We start from the raw sequence: 16,118 nt of genomic DNA on the forward strand, positions 1-16,118 counted from the left end.
CAAAATGACTTACAAGTGAGGCAGAGTACAACACAATCAAAAAGCCACATAAGGAGTCAACAATATTAGAGGCGCTGCATGACCATGTTTTCCAGACACAGGTACAAGCTAGTTATTAGAGAGACCATAGATTTAAGGAAAACAAAGATATTCCCTCATGTAAGCGCACAGACTAATTAGCCCATCACCATCTTCCTGCTGGCTCAGATAATTCACCTTAGAAACACCTGGGTGGACAAAATAACATGGTCCACTGTAGGCTTGGTGGCATTACATATCAGAGTCTCAGAGCAGCTTTATGTACAGCACAATGGACACACAGCGCTACCTTAGCGGACATTTCTCTGACTGCGGAATAGATGAATCCCCTCCTCCTTCCTCACCGTGAAGACATTGCGTCGGCTGCGGGAGGGAGTCCGCGGACTCAGTATCCCAGGCGACGCAGGGACAGCGGGAGCGAGCGGCGGGTGTTATGTATGCGCGGGAGCGGTGATGGCTCCAGGCAACACATTACAAGCGGGTCGCAGGTTAGCGCCCCCCCCCGCGCGCGAAGTACCGCTGCATTATTGATGCACCGAGCTCGTTCCGAGAAGAGTCTCAAGTGCTTTAGTCTTTGAGAAAGAGCGGCGTAAAATTACAACATCGCCTGCAATCTTGGAAGTGCAAAAATGGAAGCTAGCAGAGTTCTGTGAAAGAATTTTTTTTTTGTTTACACTGTAATCATCCATTAACATTAATATGAAATCAGAACTGGCAATACATCATGTATTCTGACAACAAAAGCAACAGCAACAACAACAACAACAGCAACAACAAATTTTGTCATTTGATGACTAAGCCCAGGGAAGATTTTGATTGGACCGTCCCAAGCACACGCGCAACTTATTTTATGCTGTGTAGCGCACATGTTACGTTACGTGGTTCCTTATGTTTTCACTAGAGTAATTAAGCTTCTCATAGTTTTCACCGCTGCATTTGCTGTTAAATTTGTAACGTTAAATCACTGTTTCCTTACAACTAACGTTATCTAGCATTTTTCCAATCTAGTGTTCTAATCACACTGGTGTGACCGCATGCGCAAAAGGGCTAATCACACCGGTGTGACCGTACACGCAAAAGGGTTAACACTTAACACCTTGGGCTTTGTTTTCTCAGAGAAGCGGCCTTTTCCAGGCAGGTAATGATGCGGCTTGCTCCGCGGTGGAGCTGCTAGCGCGGGACCGCTAGCCTGGATCACAGCGGCCCGCCGTGACAGACAGGCTCCTTGTTGTCAGATGTCGGGTGCTTGGGAGCCGCTGTGCGTTATCACTGATCATCAGAGGCCCTGTCAACACAATGTAAAAACTTTCCTTTTCAGAGGCCGCCCGCCGCACCGGCTGCATACTAATGAGACAGCCTTATTAATTCTTCAAAACCATCCAGCTTCCTGCTCCCCTGACTGATTTTTGTGCATTTAAGGACTATAAAAGAACTGCCATCTCTCTCCCTCTCGCTTTCTCTCTCTCCCTCCCTCTCTTGCTCTCTCTCTTTCTCTCCCTCACACACACACACACACACACACACACACATTAAATGCACACCTGTGCAGCTCTCTCCTGACACTGCTGAAAGTATGAATATATTAAACAGCGGGTTATCTACATCAAAACCCGAAACCAAAATAAACCAGAGTACACAATGCGGAGAAGTATACCGCACGGTGCATTCAGAATAACCCTGAACTTATTCAAACCTATCTAAATGGAATGGCATTCTTTCATGAGATTCTATGCTTCATCTCGGGGATCAGCATGCGCTTCCTGTTTACCTGTTCCAGGTTTCTATTTGTACATGCAGGGAGCGACCTTGTATTTCAAACAGGATATTTTAAACTCCGCCTTTTAAAATAAGTTTGAGAGAACTGCGGCTGGCAACAAGTAACGAACCGTAAAACCAAAAACACAGAAAAAACTTGAATATTAATACAGGTTTTGATCAGGCAATTCGCATTACTCTGTATTGATGATCAGGTAATTCCATAACTCTGTATTGGTGATCAGACAATTCCGTCAGTCCATACTGGTGATCAGGCAATTACATTACTCTGTACTTCCAAAAAGATTTTGTGTCCAGCTAGTCAAAAGCCTTCAAAACAAGATGGCCATGAAGTGAAAATAAGCACTCTAGATAAGGCACTCTAAACTTCACAAGAATGGCTTTTTGCGGCAGGAAAGACAGCAGAAGCTCGGTTCTGACTCTTTGCGTAACGCTTCATACGGCTGGTTTGACGCCTTGGAGCTCTAAGGTGAACGCGGTGAGGCGGACGCCCTGGCTTGGGACTGGGCCAGACGGATTAAAGGCCACATCAGGTGAAACGGGAGCCGGGTGAAAGCGCCCCCCCCCCCCCCTCCTCTGAGGAAAAACAGCAGGTGCTTGACCAGGTACAGGACCTGACTGCGCTGACAGCCGGGGTCACAGGCTGGAAGGGGGCGGCTGCGAGCACGCGCGGACCAATTACTGCACCGTGCTGCACACCGTTATGGATGCAAAGCCCAATTTTCCATGAAGGCTGCAGGAACCAGCTTGCTGTGGGGCACAGCGGTGAGGGTTTTTTTTTAAACTCTCCTTTGAAAATTATTTTAACATCTCCAAGGAAATGCGTTCAGCTCATTTTGTGGATTGTGAAGACTTAAGACGCGGTGAAACTGAAGCATATAACGTGGCTCTGTTGGTAGGTAAAAGAGATTGGGACAACTGCTTCATAAAAGGTGTTTTAATGGGAAAGATACAAAGGTCTTATAGGCACTGTTATTTTTCATAGACAAATAAGAACAAGAATGATGATGACAAGGCCATATAAAACACACACACACACATGCGTAGATACACTTCTGTCTATCTGTCTATCTATCTGTTTGTCTTTTTCTGTCTGTCTATCTCTCTATATATCTTTCTGTCTATCTATCTGTCTCCATATAGATGCATGTAACTGAAAGCTTAAAGTCAAGGACAAAGCACCAGGCACTACAGCTGTGAGATTGGATGCCCCTTTGCCTGTCACATAAGAAGCATGCTGAAAGCAGGGGTAAGGCAGGCAGGGAAATTGTGAAATTGCTGGTCCTTTTCCTCCCAGAGCCCACCCGAATGAAAAAAGGAAACTGGCTCCTCCTTACTCATCCCAGGGTGCAGTGCATATTTATTCCTCTGACCTTTATTAGGTACAGGCGTCTCTCAAACAACCTGAGAAATCACACAGCCATTTCCTCATAATTACTTTTTCTAGATAGAGGTGAGAAGGTACATTTGCATTAGATTATGAAACTAGGAGCCTGCTATTCCGGCCCCTGCGGACACTGCGCGCAGGGCTAATGTCACAGTAATCTCTGAGTATTGATATCCTGTATGTATTTCACGTGTTATATCTTTATATTTTTAACACGCCCTTATAAAACGCAATCTTTGTGAAGCACGGTCTGAATCCCAATAGGCATCAGCGAGGGTGTGTTTCATACATAGTTATTAATACCATTTCAGCTACATGTTTAAGGGGGTGTGTGTTTATAAGCTGCTCACAAATGCCAAGCTGTGAGTCAGTACTGCTTGGCACCTGGGTCAAAATGCATTTGCTTGCAGACTGGTACTGTGAACCGGAATGACATCTTGATCTTCAGAGTTGATCTTGTTCTCGTCTGCCAGTGAGACAGACCCGCATGCCAATCACCAGAGTCTAATTCAGTCCGAAGGCTGTTATCATGACATCATCTCATTTTGCCATTGTACGAGTGCACTCTGAAACGACTGGAATTTTAATTACAGCCTTAAAAGGCCGTGATCTGAGTTAACAGAAAAGCTTTTAATTCCGCCTGCAGAAAATCATAGAGGGAAAACAAAAAAAAAATCTCCTTTGAGATTGTTATGTTCACTTTCCAGGAACTCCCGAACACCAGCCTACAAATCTAATTCGCTCTGGGACAACATTTCCAGGAGAAGACGTGCACCAAGTCTCCGAGCGTAAAGCCGAAACAAAGGGACCGAGCGAACATGACAAGCTTGCAGGCAGCCAGCGAGAAGCTGGAGTAAAACGGAGCCCCACATCCCTCAGTCAGGCCCTCGCCCGAGAGAAAAAAAAAAGGACTTGAATTCCGGGGTCCCGCGCCGCCACCTCTCTGATGCAGGAGCAAGCGTTTCGACGTGGAGGTGCGCCCGGTGACATTTCAATGTGTCCGTTTGTGCCGCGTGACAGACAATGTGCACGCAGCCCCCTCACACCCCCCCGTCCCGAGCCGGTGCGCGGCCCCGGCCAATCCCGGTGCCTGCCAATGCGGCGCTTTGATCGCCCGCCAGGTGATGACAGATGATCTACATTAATCTCTCGCTTTTCTTCCCTCGCCCGCTCGGAGGGCAGCGCCGCTAGGCTCATCGGCTCGGAAAGTGAAATCGTGCCGCGTGGGATCGCTCCCCCCCCCCCCCCCCCAACCCCCCCCCCCCCCCCCCCAACCCCCCCCCGCAAGGATGATCGAGGAACTCTAACTCGCTCCGGCTCACAGGACTCGAATTAGGAGAGCCGGAGGGATGGGGACAAGGTCGGAGGGCCCTCGAGCCGGCGAATCCGCCCCGCTCGGCGAGTCCTGAATCCGGAGAGCGATCTTAATCATTAGTTTTGGCAGTCACTGGGCGGGGGCTCCTTATGGTTTTTTGCTTGACTCCTCATGTTTTTTTTTTTTTTGCTTGTGTTATACTCTGCCTGGCTTGTAAGTCGCTTTGGATAAAATCGTCTGCCAAATGAGTAAATGTAATGTAAATGGATGAGCACGCCCCTGGTTTGATCGCTTGCCTGCGATCCACCCTTGAATTGCCAGGCTTCACGCCCGACTGCATTTATGTGCCGGCACTGTGCTAATAAGCGCAACCTTATTTGCTGGTCTCGCATAATGAGAGCTTCCAAAACAATCATGAAACAGCACCTGCTAATTACCTACTGCGCACCATCAAAAACATTCCATTCTTCCACCGCCTGAATTTGTCTGTGGACATTCACCAATGTTTTCCCAAACAGCTTCTTGGGGTCCTGTTTATCTATTCTGGAACCTTCCTGGGAGAGTCATGAGCAACTTTGTTTCCCCCTTGAACGCACCGCTGCAGAATCTATTTGGGATTTCCCATGAGGCTGAGCAGCCTCGGAGGGAAGCAAAGGCGGGGAGAGGAGAGGAGAGGAGAGAGAGAGAGAGAGAGGGGCCAGAGGGGCTGTCTGAGTCTGTGGCACTGCGCTCTCTCTCTCTCTCTCGCCCTCTCTATCTCAGGCCTTCCAGGGCTGCGGAGCACTCAGACCAGGCCCGGCTGTGACTGATTGATTCCCCGGGGCGGGCAGGGAGCTTGGTGTTCTTGTCTTTGGCTGCAGCGCGGCTTTTGCGGCATCGAGGCAGATGCGTGACAGAGATGAAATAATTGGAGCAGCAGTGGAATAGACTGGTTTATCCTGGATATCACAAAAAAAAACATCACAGTGCTTTCACCTGCCACAGTCAAAAGATGAGCTCGACTCCTGTCATAAACTAGAGGACAGGAAATACACCCGTTGTGCTGTCCCGTATTTCTGCTATTCCAAGACCACATTTAGAGTAAATCATTCTAAGTTTCAGCTGAGATATCTTGCAATTTCTACCATGTATTCATTTTTAGCTCTGGTAAAAAAAAGCACATGCTAGACCAGGTGGGCCTCCCAAAAATATCATTTTCATGTCAGATGCAATATTTTCAAGCATTATTCAGGTGACAGGGGGATCTCAGGTCATGTTCTATGGACTCCATCCCAGTTCAAATTTCTTGGTTTTTTCTTTCTCATAAAATATTTTTTATTGGGACACATTGGGATCCTAACAGTATGATATAATTACCATGTGAATAACACCATGCATCACTGATTCGTTTGACAAATAAGAACATACTGTTTGAACAAAATGTTTTAATTAAGCAACTATCAATGATAAACACATCATTTTGCAATGGAATAAATAAACATTTCTGATGAATATTGTGAAGCTGCAGAGAAGCCTAGGGCGAGGCAGCCTGTATTAGCCCCATATTTTACCCAGCTGAGAAGTCACTGGGTTGCACTAATGCACTAAACTTAACATGGAAATGCTTAACCTGTCCCGTGAATCAGCCTCGCTGATCGACTGATATTGGCAGGAAAGAATCGAAGCGTACCCACGGGGTTCCCAGGACTAGCACAGCTCAGATTACATTCAAGAAGAACAAAAGGTCTAATAGCAGAAAGTTTTTCTTCTGGCAAAATACAAACTGCACCATGCATCGGTAGACTGATAGATTATTCCCCATGTTTGCCTTTCTCATTAGAAACGAGTGTAAAAAATAAAAATTCTGCCTGAGATTTACTGAGAATAGTGAGCTTTCTCCTGCATAGAAGGATTGGTCACCAGGGCTAAACTGATACATTACTCTGTGTTTTGACAAAAGACACTGGTGGTTGCTACAGTGAGTAAGTAGGTAGTGTTCTCTCTGAGATTTGGCAGGATTAAAATCCGCCAGTCATAATGGCACACTCGTATCTCCGTTTTCCAACTGAACGTTGGACCACCCACCTATTGACAAAGCTAAAAGCTTCAATGGTTTTTCAGCATTTTAGAGGCCAGAGGGGCAAAGCCTGAAGCATAAACCACAAAATCTGCTGCCTCTGTTTACATAATCAGACCATAATGGTTAAAGGTTGGGCTTGAACACTGAGGACATGCTGAGGGAAGCTTGCTTTGAGTGTTTCTGCTTGTTTATTGCACAACATCTGAAAAAGAAATGGGAAAGACAAGGACAAATGGAGCTCTTGCTTAAAGCTGTTGCTCAGATTTCAGCAAAAAGGCCAGGTTAAGTTCAGACTGGAGTCAAAAGCTGTTTATTTTAATCAGATGCACGATCCTGGCTCTGTGTCTGATGGACCTTAGTCAGACACTGCAGCCATTTTGATGTGATTGTGTAGATTGTGTTTGTGGACGATTTGACTTGAATTTGTTTATGTTTGGAACAGACATAGGACTACAGACAGAATCTAACCCGAAGGGCTTTGTTCTTAATTTAAAAATCAATTTAATCTATTGTGGTGGAAGTCACTCTTGATAGGAGCTAAATGATTGTAACCTAATGCAATGAGGATGTTAGTTTGGTTTTCTACAGAACATTCTGAGCTCAGTCTTTGCAGGAATTAATCAAAAATGTGCCATGAAGTAATTTGACTTTCTTAAATTTGTCACTTAAGAACAAAACGCATTGTAGCTGCATAAAATCTGAACCTACGTCTTTGCTGAACCCAACTGAGAGCAACGGGGAAACATTCTTACTGAGTTTGAAAACATCATGGCAGATAAATCAAAGGAAAAAGTGACATTGTCCTCCATTAGTCCAATAATTGTCAGAAAGTTTCCTTTCTTCTCCATTGGTTATAAAAGTGTCACACAATGTCCGTGAGCCTTGCGCTGTCAGTATGAAAGATGCAGTTATCACCACAGTTTTATTAGTCGCTTATGGGCTTACCGCAAAAACAAAAATGAAAAGGTAATTCCTTGCTTGTGCCTGTCTTTTCCCCCTCAGAAGTAAACTGTCTTTTTCAGTGAAATCGCTAGCAGTGCAGCATATCTATTACTGATTACTGATCTCTGACATACTCTTTTGTAAATGTGAAATTGTTTGAGGCTGTGATTCTAAGCATGAAATAAAGAGATGAATCAAATCCTTGAAATCTCCTGTCAGCGGTGGCTCAGTGTTGCCATGTTACTAAGGCCAGCTTTAAAACTAGTTTCCTTTGCTCATTATTGTGCAACAGTCATATTTGTCATTTTTGTTATTTTGTCTTTTTCTGTGAAACCCAGATGAATATTTGATGCGTGATCCAACAGTTTTTTGGAGCCATTTACCTTCATATCTGATAACCTCTTGTTTTCAATGAGGAAAGCAACCCATGTCTCTGATAACTGGCACACAGACATATCTGTGAATCTGAAATTAAAACAGATGTTCTGTTAATGCTTTAAGCTTTGCTCTTTTGAATACTTGTCTGCTGGTTTTCAGTCGAAAATAAATCATCCTCAGGTCGTACATGCTACTGTGACACCCAGGTGACAGGCACTTTTTCTGCCATATTTTCAAGGCTTTCAGAAATTAAACCTAAATATAAAATAGAATATGAAATATTATAGCAACGTCTGTGCAACAAAGCAGAAAATCCCCATTTATTAAGCTTTTTGAGTCACTGCAAAGTACACACGAGACTTCTTTTAACCTCCTGAGCAGTTTGTATTTGAGCAGAGATTTGAATCACACCTTTTGTGGAGTTATAAAATTACCTCAATGCACCTCTGACCTTTCCAACCCAAAGGGGGGAAAAAAATCAACAGCATTACCTTTTATTAAGCGCTGTGCAAAAGGAGGTAATTTATTTATTTTCTTCTTGAGATCAAAGGAATGACTGATGAATTCTCAAACACACTCGACGAAAAGTGAGCAGGCTTGTTGTTTTACTTTACAGAGAGAAGGACAAATTGCACTGTTGAACAGGCACACTCCATCTAACCACAGAGTGCTTAGATGGGTGGTTATGACTGGCACAGCTGCACCAGTTCATTGGTTACTACCAGTCATTCACAAATACTGCGTGGAGGCTCCTGGGTTGCTGACTTGGAGAGGCGTTCGCTTTGAGTGCAGGCTGAGTACTACGGCCGGGGTTCAAACCCCGTCACGTCATAAGCCAACAATAAGAGAGACCCCGCAGTGGAGGATCACATTGCCTTGGTTCTGCTGGGGACAGGGGTGGTCAGGTCAGCCAGGACTTCCTCATCCCACCACTTTTTAGGGACCCCTCAATTCGTCAGGCATGTGCATGTTGCTTGATGATGTCATTGGAGCACCTGTCCTATAGTGTAGCACCTATCTTACAATGAGTGTCCAGCCCACTGGAGTGCACTGCACGGCAACCAATGGCTGTTGGCTGCAAGTGGGGCTACCTGAAGATACCATTCATCTCACCTCAGTTCTCCTCTGCGAGTACAGATGCCATTCAAAAAGAGGACCGCATAAAAGGGAAGCGGCCACAAAATGCTGTTAAACACGCTTTACATCTGTTATTCAAAGTTAAGGACAAACTGCTGCGAAGCTTGCCGAGCAGCTACTGGAGAAAGCGGCTGCGCCATTATAAAAACATAAGCAGCTGTTACTTGGAAAGGGGGGGGGGGGGGGTCATCTGCTTATTACTCTGATTTCCAGAAGTTACATCCTCTGTTACTTTGATTGTTTCTGATGGCCTCACAGCTTGGACTGAATTACTCATTGCGTCCATGACAGAAGGCTTCAGCAAAGCATAAACTGAGGGAGTAAATACATTTCACAGACAGTGATTAGAACAGTCGTTTCTTACACTTGGTGTAATATTATCTGTCATTGTTAGATTTTGTGTGCAAATTATTGTGTTATATTGTAGGTATACTACGGTAATCTACTGTAGGATGAGGAGAGATTACACTACCGTACTTACTGTACTTTGTGTGACTTCCTCTGCTGACCAATCTATCATTTACTTAATAAATCCATTTGTTTGCCTGATGTAAGCTCTTGCCACAGAGTGCATGACATGAACTGATCCAGTTATTCAGCAAGTCTGTGAATCAACGCACACACACTTAGACATATATAAAAAAATCAGCCTCGGAGGGCATACAAGTATAACTCAGATGAGAGATCCGCTGACAGCTCGTGACACTTAGGGAATTGCGTTTTGGGTTAGAAGGAAAACCAGCACAGTAAGGGGCTGCCGAGCACTGAGTCTGGGCAGCCGGGCCATATGGTGTTTCTGTACACAGTAACAGACACAGGGTGTACAGCTGAGATACAGGTAGATGTATATGACACAAAGCTTTGAAGTAATGCCCAGAAGGCCGCTGCTTCTGCAGTCCTGGAGCTGAAAGAAGAAGGAGAAAATGTCCGACACACACTGGGTGTGCCCGTGCTTCTGAAACCTGCTTTTAATGTGTTGGGGTTTTTGAATCCAGAGCTCAAACAGCGGTTCGTGCTGCCCGGTAAAATGAACAGCTGCTTGCATGAATTTTTAATATACGTCAATGTCAGAGTCCCATTCTACCAGCTGGAGCTGCTGTGAGAAACTCCCATGCTCCACTTTTGGCTCTTACAGTTGCGATCGTTTAGGATATTAAGGTACCTGTCTTTTCAGGATGTTCAGGACTGATTCTTTGGTACAGCAGGCATGGAAACTGAACAGGATTGGGCTGTAGACGCTACATTTCATGACTCTAAGGCTTGAGGGATCACGCAGGCGAAGACCTGTGTGGGTTTTGGCAACAAATGCGCTGACACATCTGTCAAGACGCAGTGTAATATCTGAAAATATTCTGGCCCGATGCATCATGGGTAATGAAGTTCACTGTGACAGTATACAACACGCCACACACATATGTGTTCCGCCAGTTGCACTTTGTGAACTCATGACAACATCTAACGCCTCTCAGCTGCAGGGCAACTGAACCACAGAGGAGCCTCTTACTTCTATCAATCTTGCCAGCAGTTAGCAGATTTAAGCAAACTCTGTCACATTTCATATACATTCATTCATGAATTAGTTACCTCTGAACACATAATGCTGTCTTCGATTTAAACAGCAGAGGTTAAGGCTGAAGCGCATGAAGTTCAGGCTGAAGGGGCCTAAAGTGAGAGCCCTAAGGGCACTGCAGGCTGGTGAGAAAGACGTGGGTGGATCTCCTTGGCCTTTAAGTCTCCCATTGTGTATTAGGCTCTCACTCTGCTCAGATGCGCAGCTCAGAACTGAGACCCGCTACCCTGACTCATCCCATTCATTCTACCCACTAAATCATCCCATCCGCGTGCCATTAGGATGAGCAAACATGCACCAACCCTAAAACACAGCCACCGGTGAGCGGCTCCACGGCGCTCTCCTGCATTTAATTCAGCTCATCAGAGAAGTGTGGTCTAGTCTGGCCCTGTGACTTTTGCATAAATTTGCTACATCTCTTGTCAGTAGTAGGAAGCTATATTTAAAACTGTATGCAAACCCTCGCTCCTACCGCTCCTTAAATCTGGGTCAAAAAGAAATTTAAATGATTTAAATCCACAAGGTCAGTTTATATTTATTTCTCTCTTAATTCAAAGTCCTGACAGGGAGATCTCATCTTTGCATAATGAGCTGATAACTTTGGAAGTTAAGAACAAAAAATCAGTATACATAAAACCACACTTCCACAAATGATTGAAGCCACTGGTTGGATAAAAGTTGAACTTTGTTGAAACATCCCAGTGACTCCGCTGAAGATTATTATTAATTAATGATTATTTACATCTTTTAGTGTCATTTTTGTTGTAGTCATTTGGAAACACCTCAGCTGAAATGAATGATCTCTAAGAATAATATTGTAATGTGCTTGTCTATAGAGTGAAAGGTGAATAGCCCACGCACTTGTAATGTTTTATTGAGATTACGCGCAGACCGTTTGACCTCCAGCCTCGCCTGCGCTCACACGTGCGGATTCACAGCTCAGGCTTTGCGTTTACATATTCCGGAGGCGATAAAGATGGCAGTTCAGTCTGTGAAGCCGTTTTATGGCTCCATGAAGGCGTGCGCGGGACATTCATTACTCGGTTTGCAATTTATTAAAGCAATAAGCCGAGGGGAGAGGAACAGACTGCTCTGCGCCGGCCCGGTGGCGACGCGCAATCAGTCCAACCCGAGCGGATTGGATTTAGAGGGACCTGCGAGTCCCACACGTGCTGGCATGCTAACAGCCAGAGAAGTTCCTCCAGCTGGCTCCCTTGCATGCGAAAGCCAACGAGGAACCTGAGTCCAAATGGATTTGGACACTGCGGTTACCTATCAGATGACTGCACCTGCATTTGAATCAGCAACGAGAGGAAAGAACCCAAAGTGAAGTGTGCGGCAGTGTGAGCCCAACGCGTAAAACGTGTGGCGGCTCGTACCTGTCTTCAGGATTCGGACGTCTCTGAAGAAGGGCGCCCGTCGCTCGTAGAGGGACTCCAGAAACACATGACCTTTCGCTGCACCTGTAACACACAAAGGGAAGCGGCGCGGTTATTACGCGCTGCGTGGACCCAGCAGGAGCATGTGTGTGTGCGCGTTCACTTCCTCAGACGCGTCACCGGTCCCTGACAGTTGGGAACGCGGCTCCGAAAATTCCTTGGCAGCCGGTAGGTGTGAGTGCCTGCGTGCATCAGTCACATCAGTGATTTGTCCGGGCAGATGCTGATGGAGGGGCGGAGGGGGTCCGCGGACCCCACTGAAAGCTGGCGTAACGGGCCATCAATAAGAGCCCATAAACACGCATCAGGGAGGCAGCGGAGCGCGGCGAGCGAGAGGGGCGAGCGAGAGGAGCGAGCGAGAGGGCGAGCGAGAGGAGCGAGCGAGAGGGGCGAGCGAGAGGGGCGAGCGAGAGGGGCGAGCGAGAGGGGCGAGCGAGAGGAGCGAGCGAGAGGGGCGAGCGAGAGGGGCGAGCGAGAGGGGCGAGCGAGAGGAGCGAGCGAGAGGGGCGAGCGAGAGGAGCGAGCGAGAGGGGCGAGCGAGAGGGGCGAGCGAGAGGGGCGAGCGAGAGGAGCGGCTCAGCCGCGCCCACCTCTCTGTTGCGCGGGACGCCCCCCCGCCGCTGCTGTTTCCCTGGAAATTCACGCCATCTGCACACTGGACAGCCCCCCTCACGCAATGAACCTGCCTCAGGAAAGGGCGGGCTCCTCCGGCCGGCCTGGCACAGAGTCTGAGCCAGGGAGAGGCATACGCACCTTGCACAGACACCACAGCCATGTTCCAGAGCTGGAGATGATGCCTTTTTTAGTTACGCTTCAGCTAACCTTTCCATTCTTCTCAGCTCCTTGAGGCTGAACTGTAACCCAGAGGCGAATCAAAGTTTTATTCATTGAGTTAATTTCTGTACACCACACAATTTGATAGTTCCCCTTTGTTAAACTGACACTTTCTAGATGCAGATTGTTAATGCTCTGTGTATTGATTTCCAAGCCTCTACATTCACAAACAGTCATTAAAAGCTCAAAATCTCCCTTGGACCTTCCAAAATGTACTGGAGGATATCTCATTTTTGAACACTTTTTACCTTCTTTGCCCTTGTCAAAATAATTGATTCAATTCAAAACTACGTGAATGGCAAAAGATGCAATAAAAGCCGGTTACCTCCATCATTGCATGTAAATGCACAAATAAACAATCCAAATCATAAGTCATACCTCACCAGTTCAGTATATATGATAAGACAGTCCAGTCCATATAATTTTACATGCACTTTGGTTTTGTGATATTGGTGTAGTGCATGTACTGTATTTAATGACACCAATAGAACAGCGCTGTCACCATGCATTACTTTCCCTGACTGTGCAACGCCTCGCCAGCCCTCCAGAGGAAAGGTTAAAAATGCCTGATATTTGTGCATTCCTGCAAGACTGCCACTGATTGTGCTGAGCAGAGCATGAATTCACAGGCCGCGCAGCGGCGTTTCAGTAAAACCAGCATCGTTTATTCAATTTACTCTTCGGAGTCCTCCTCCGGTGGAGATTCCAGCCGACAGGCTCGCGTGGCTCGGTCCCGGAGGCGGTGGATTCAGGAGCCGGCCCGCTCCCAGAGGCGGGGCGGGGGGGGGGGGGTTCGGCTCGTTATTCGGAGAGGCTCTCCAGGGCTCCAGAAGCACCTCCCCCTTATTTCCCTCTCAAAACACTCCACAGCTAACGACACTTTCACAGAGGCCGCCAGTCAGCCTGACCACAGCGCTACTCGCCTTTTGCCTTTGGGGGATTTATACAAGTCTTTGGTTTATTTGTGTTCTTTATGTCTGTTTTAATATCACTGCGTTCCCATTTGTCACCTAGGATTAGGATTTCAGTGGCACAGCAATGCATAGAAAATGTTCTAGCCAAGAGAGTTTATAGCATGAAAGCAAGCAATGCATGATACAACAGGTAAAACAGGCAGCAAAACAAACGCGTTCCGCACTCAAAAGGTACACCTTTATATTGGCAATACAATTTGTGTATTGACAATACAGATCAATGCAAATTCAAGAACGTTGTCTGGCAAACAGTTTTTGATAGCTTAATAGCAAAATGGCAGTTAAGGCTGGAAACCAGAGGTATGGATGAAGTAGATAGATATGGAGTGAAAGAGCAGTTAAGGGAGAAACAATTAAACACAGTAGTTAGGTTTTATTGAGGTGATGAAGGTGGATACAGGTTCGAGTGTGTGTGCTTGAAAAATGGATTGAAGTAGGAGGCACTGATAGAAATGTCTGGAGCTTGAAGACTGGACATTAGATTAGCAAGTACATAGTGGACACCACAGGAGAAAATTACAGTATATTTTCATAATTGTAATACTTATAACCATAAATAGAACCGCATTTATTGTATTCAGAATAAAGTCATCCTCTGAAGGGGGGGGGGGGGTTTGGGATGTGGTGAAAAGAAAAGGGAAAAAGGTTCCCCCTACTAAGACCTGAGTGCAGTTTTAGGATGTTTTGGTTTTCTTGCACCTCATTGGCCCTCACCAGTGTGGTCTCCCTGGCCTCCCATTGTGACCAGACAACAAGAAAATGCAGCCGCATTGACCAGACATCATTTCCTCTTCCTTTTTGTCACCAGGATATAAATCGTAGTCTTCTGTGAGTTGGCAGTAAGGCATCAGCTTCCAGCTCACTTCCATTTCAAACGCAGACGTACTGTAGCATAGCCTGTATTTTGAACCCCCCCCCCCACCACCACTCCATCCCAGTCAAATGTAGCTGTGTTTTGTCAAACCCAGCTTTGTTTGCCTCATAATTGGGGGGAATTTATAGCGTTAATAGCAGAACAGCTGGGCTTTTTACAGCCACATACCAATTACGCACAGCTGTTAGAATAAAAGATATGGGGAGAGTCAGCTAATGGAAAATGATGTGTATGGAGTGATCCTCCACAGTGGATGATACTGGGTAGGATGCCCAAGCACTCTTAAAATGCCCAGAAGTGGGCGTCTGCACTGTGGGGGGGCAGAAGCTAAGTGCAAAGCATATGCTATCAGAGGACAAGCTGGCTGGGAGAGCCACTAACGCTAGGCTACTGCACCCTGTGCTTGCTTATATGAAAACAGTGGAATGCCTCTGTGTGTATAATATGTGGATTTTCACAAGCTTATTCAGAGATTTATTCAGAGACCACAAAATCCAAGAACACAAAAAAGTGTTTTAAAGAGTGAAATAGTAAAGTATGCGCATTTTCAAGACATGACTGAACATTGACTTGACAGAGAGCTTGAGCTTGGGGTCAAATTCCAATTAATTCTGATCCATGACATGTAACTGTACTGTATGCACATTAACAATTACCATTAAAATGGCTATTGGCAAGCATACTTATTCACACAGAAAGTCTCACACTAGACGTCAGCAGCCGAGCTGGATTGGCTCGAGAGAAGCAATGCAAATGAAGGCCCTTACTTCTCAAGAGTGTGTTTTTGAACTTAAAACTAAAATTTGAAAAGTTCCAACATATAATTAGAAGTAATCTCTGAGCCAAGCTCCACATTACTGAGTGCAGCTTTTATACACCTCACTACCCCTTTTCATCAAACTTCCCTTATCTTAATAGGTACAGGTAATTTCAACTTGACATCTATTACATTTTTACACAAACCGTGTTCCGCGGTAATAATTATGGACGTTTGAAAAAGGGCCAGGATCACATGAGCCGGGCTGCCGCGCGTGACGACAGTAAAGTGGGGCCCGCAGGGGAGTTGACTCGTTTCTGACGTGTCGGCGAGCCGCTTGGCTTAGAGCCGTGCGTGGGGACGGAGCGTGACCGAGCGCGCTCACCAGCGGCAGGTTAAACCCCATTCTGTGCGTTCCATAAACACAGTGAAAGGCCAACACCCCTTTTACCATCACTCTTCCCCATCATCCGGGGTCAAAGGTCACCACATCGCGCATTCCCCGCGAGACCTCCCAGCTAAACGCACCGACGCTTTCCCAGCTCTCTTTAAGCGCGCAATTCTGCACTGCGTGTAGACCGTGAGCTGTGTAACTCAGGAAAGAGCATGGGTGGCAAAGCGGAGAGCGTTATCTCTA

At 46.2% G+C, this 16,118-nt stretch overlaps 1 protein-coding gene across 2 annotated transcripts in view; it reads right to left on the minus strand.

Moving 5' to 3' along the window:
• Positions 1-16,118, minus strand: part of LOC118772061 (alpha-1,3-mannosyl-glycoprotein 4-beta-N-acetylglucosaminyltransferase C-like) — a 112,538-nt gene that overhangs the window by 38,239 nt on the left and 58,181 nt on the right. For both annotated transcript variants that reach the window (XM_036520306.1, XM_036520304.1), the window contains one exon: positions 11,983-12,066. Coding sequence is in view for 1 of the 2 variants with exons in the window: in XM_036520304.1 (XP_036376197.1) it covers positions 11,983-12,066 (84 nt within the window). In the remaining variant the exon portion in view is untranslated. The remainder of the gene's footprint in view (positions 1-11,982; positions 12,067-16,118) is intronic.

Source organism: Megalops cyprinoides, chromosome 25, assembly GCF_013368585.1.
Source record: "Megalops cyprinoides isolate fMegCyp1 chromosome 25, fMegCyp1.pri, whole genome shotgun sequence".
Lineage (NCBI taxonomy): Eukaryota > Metazoa > Chordata > Actinopteri > Elopiformes > Megalopidae > Megalops > Megalops cyprinoides.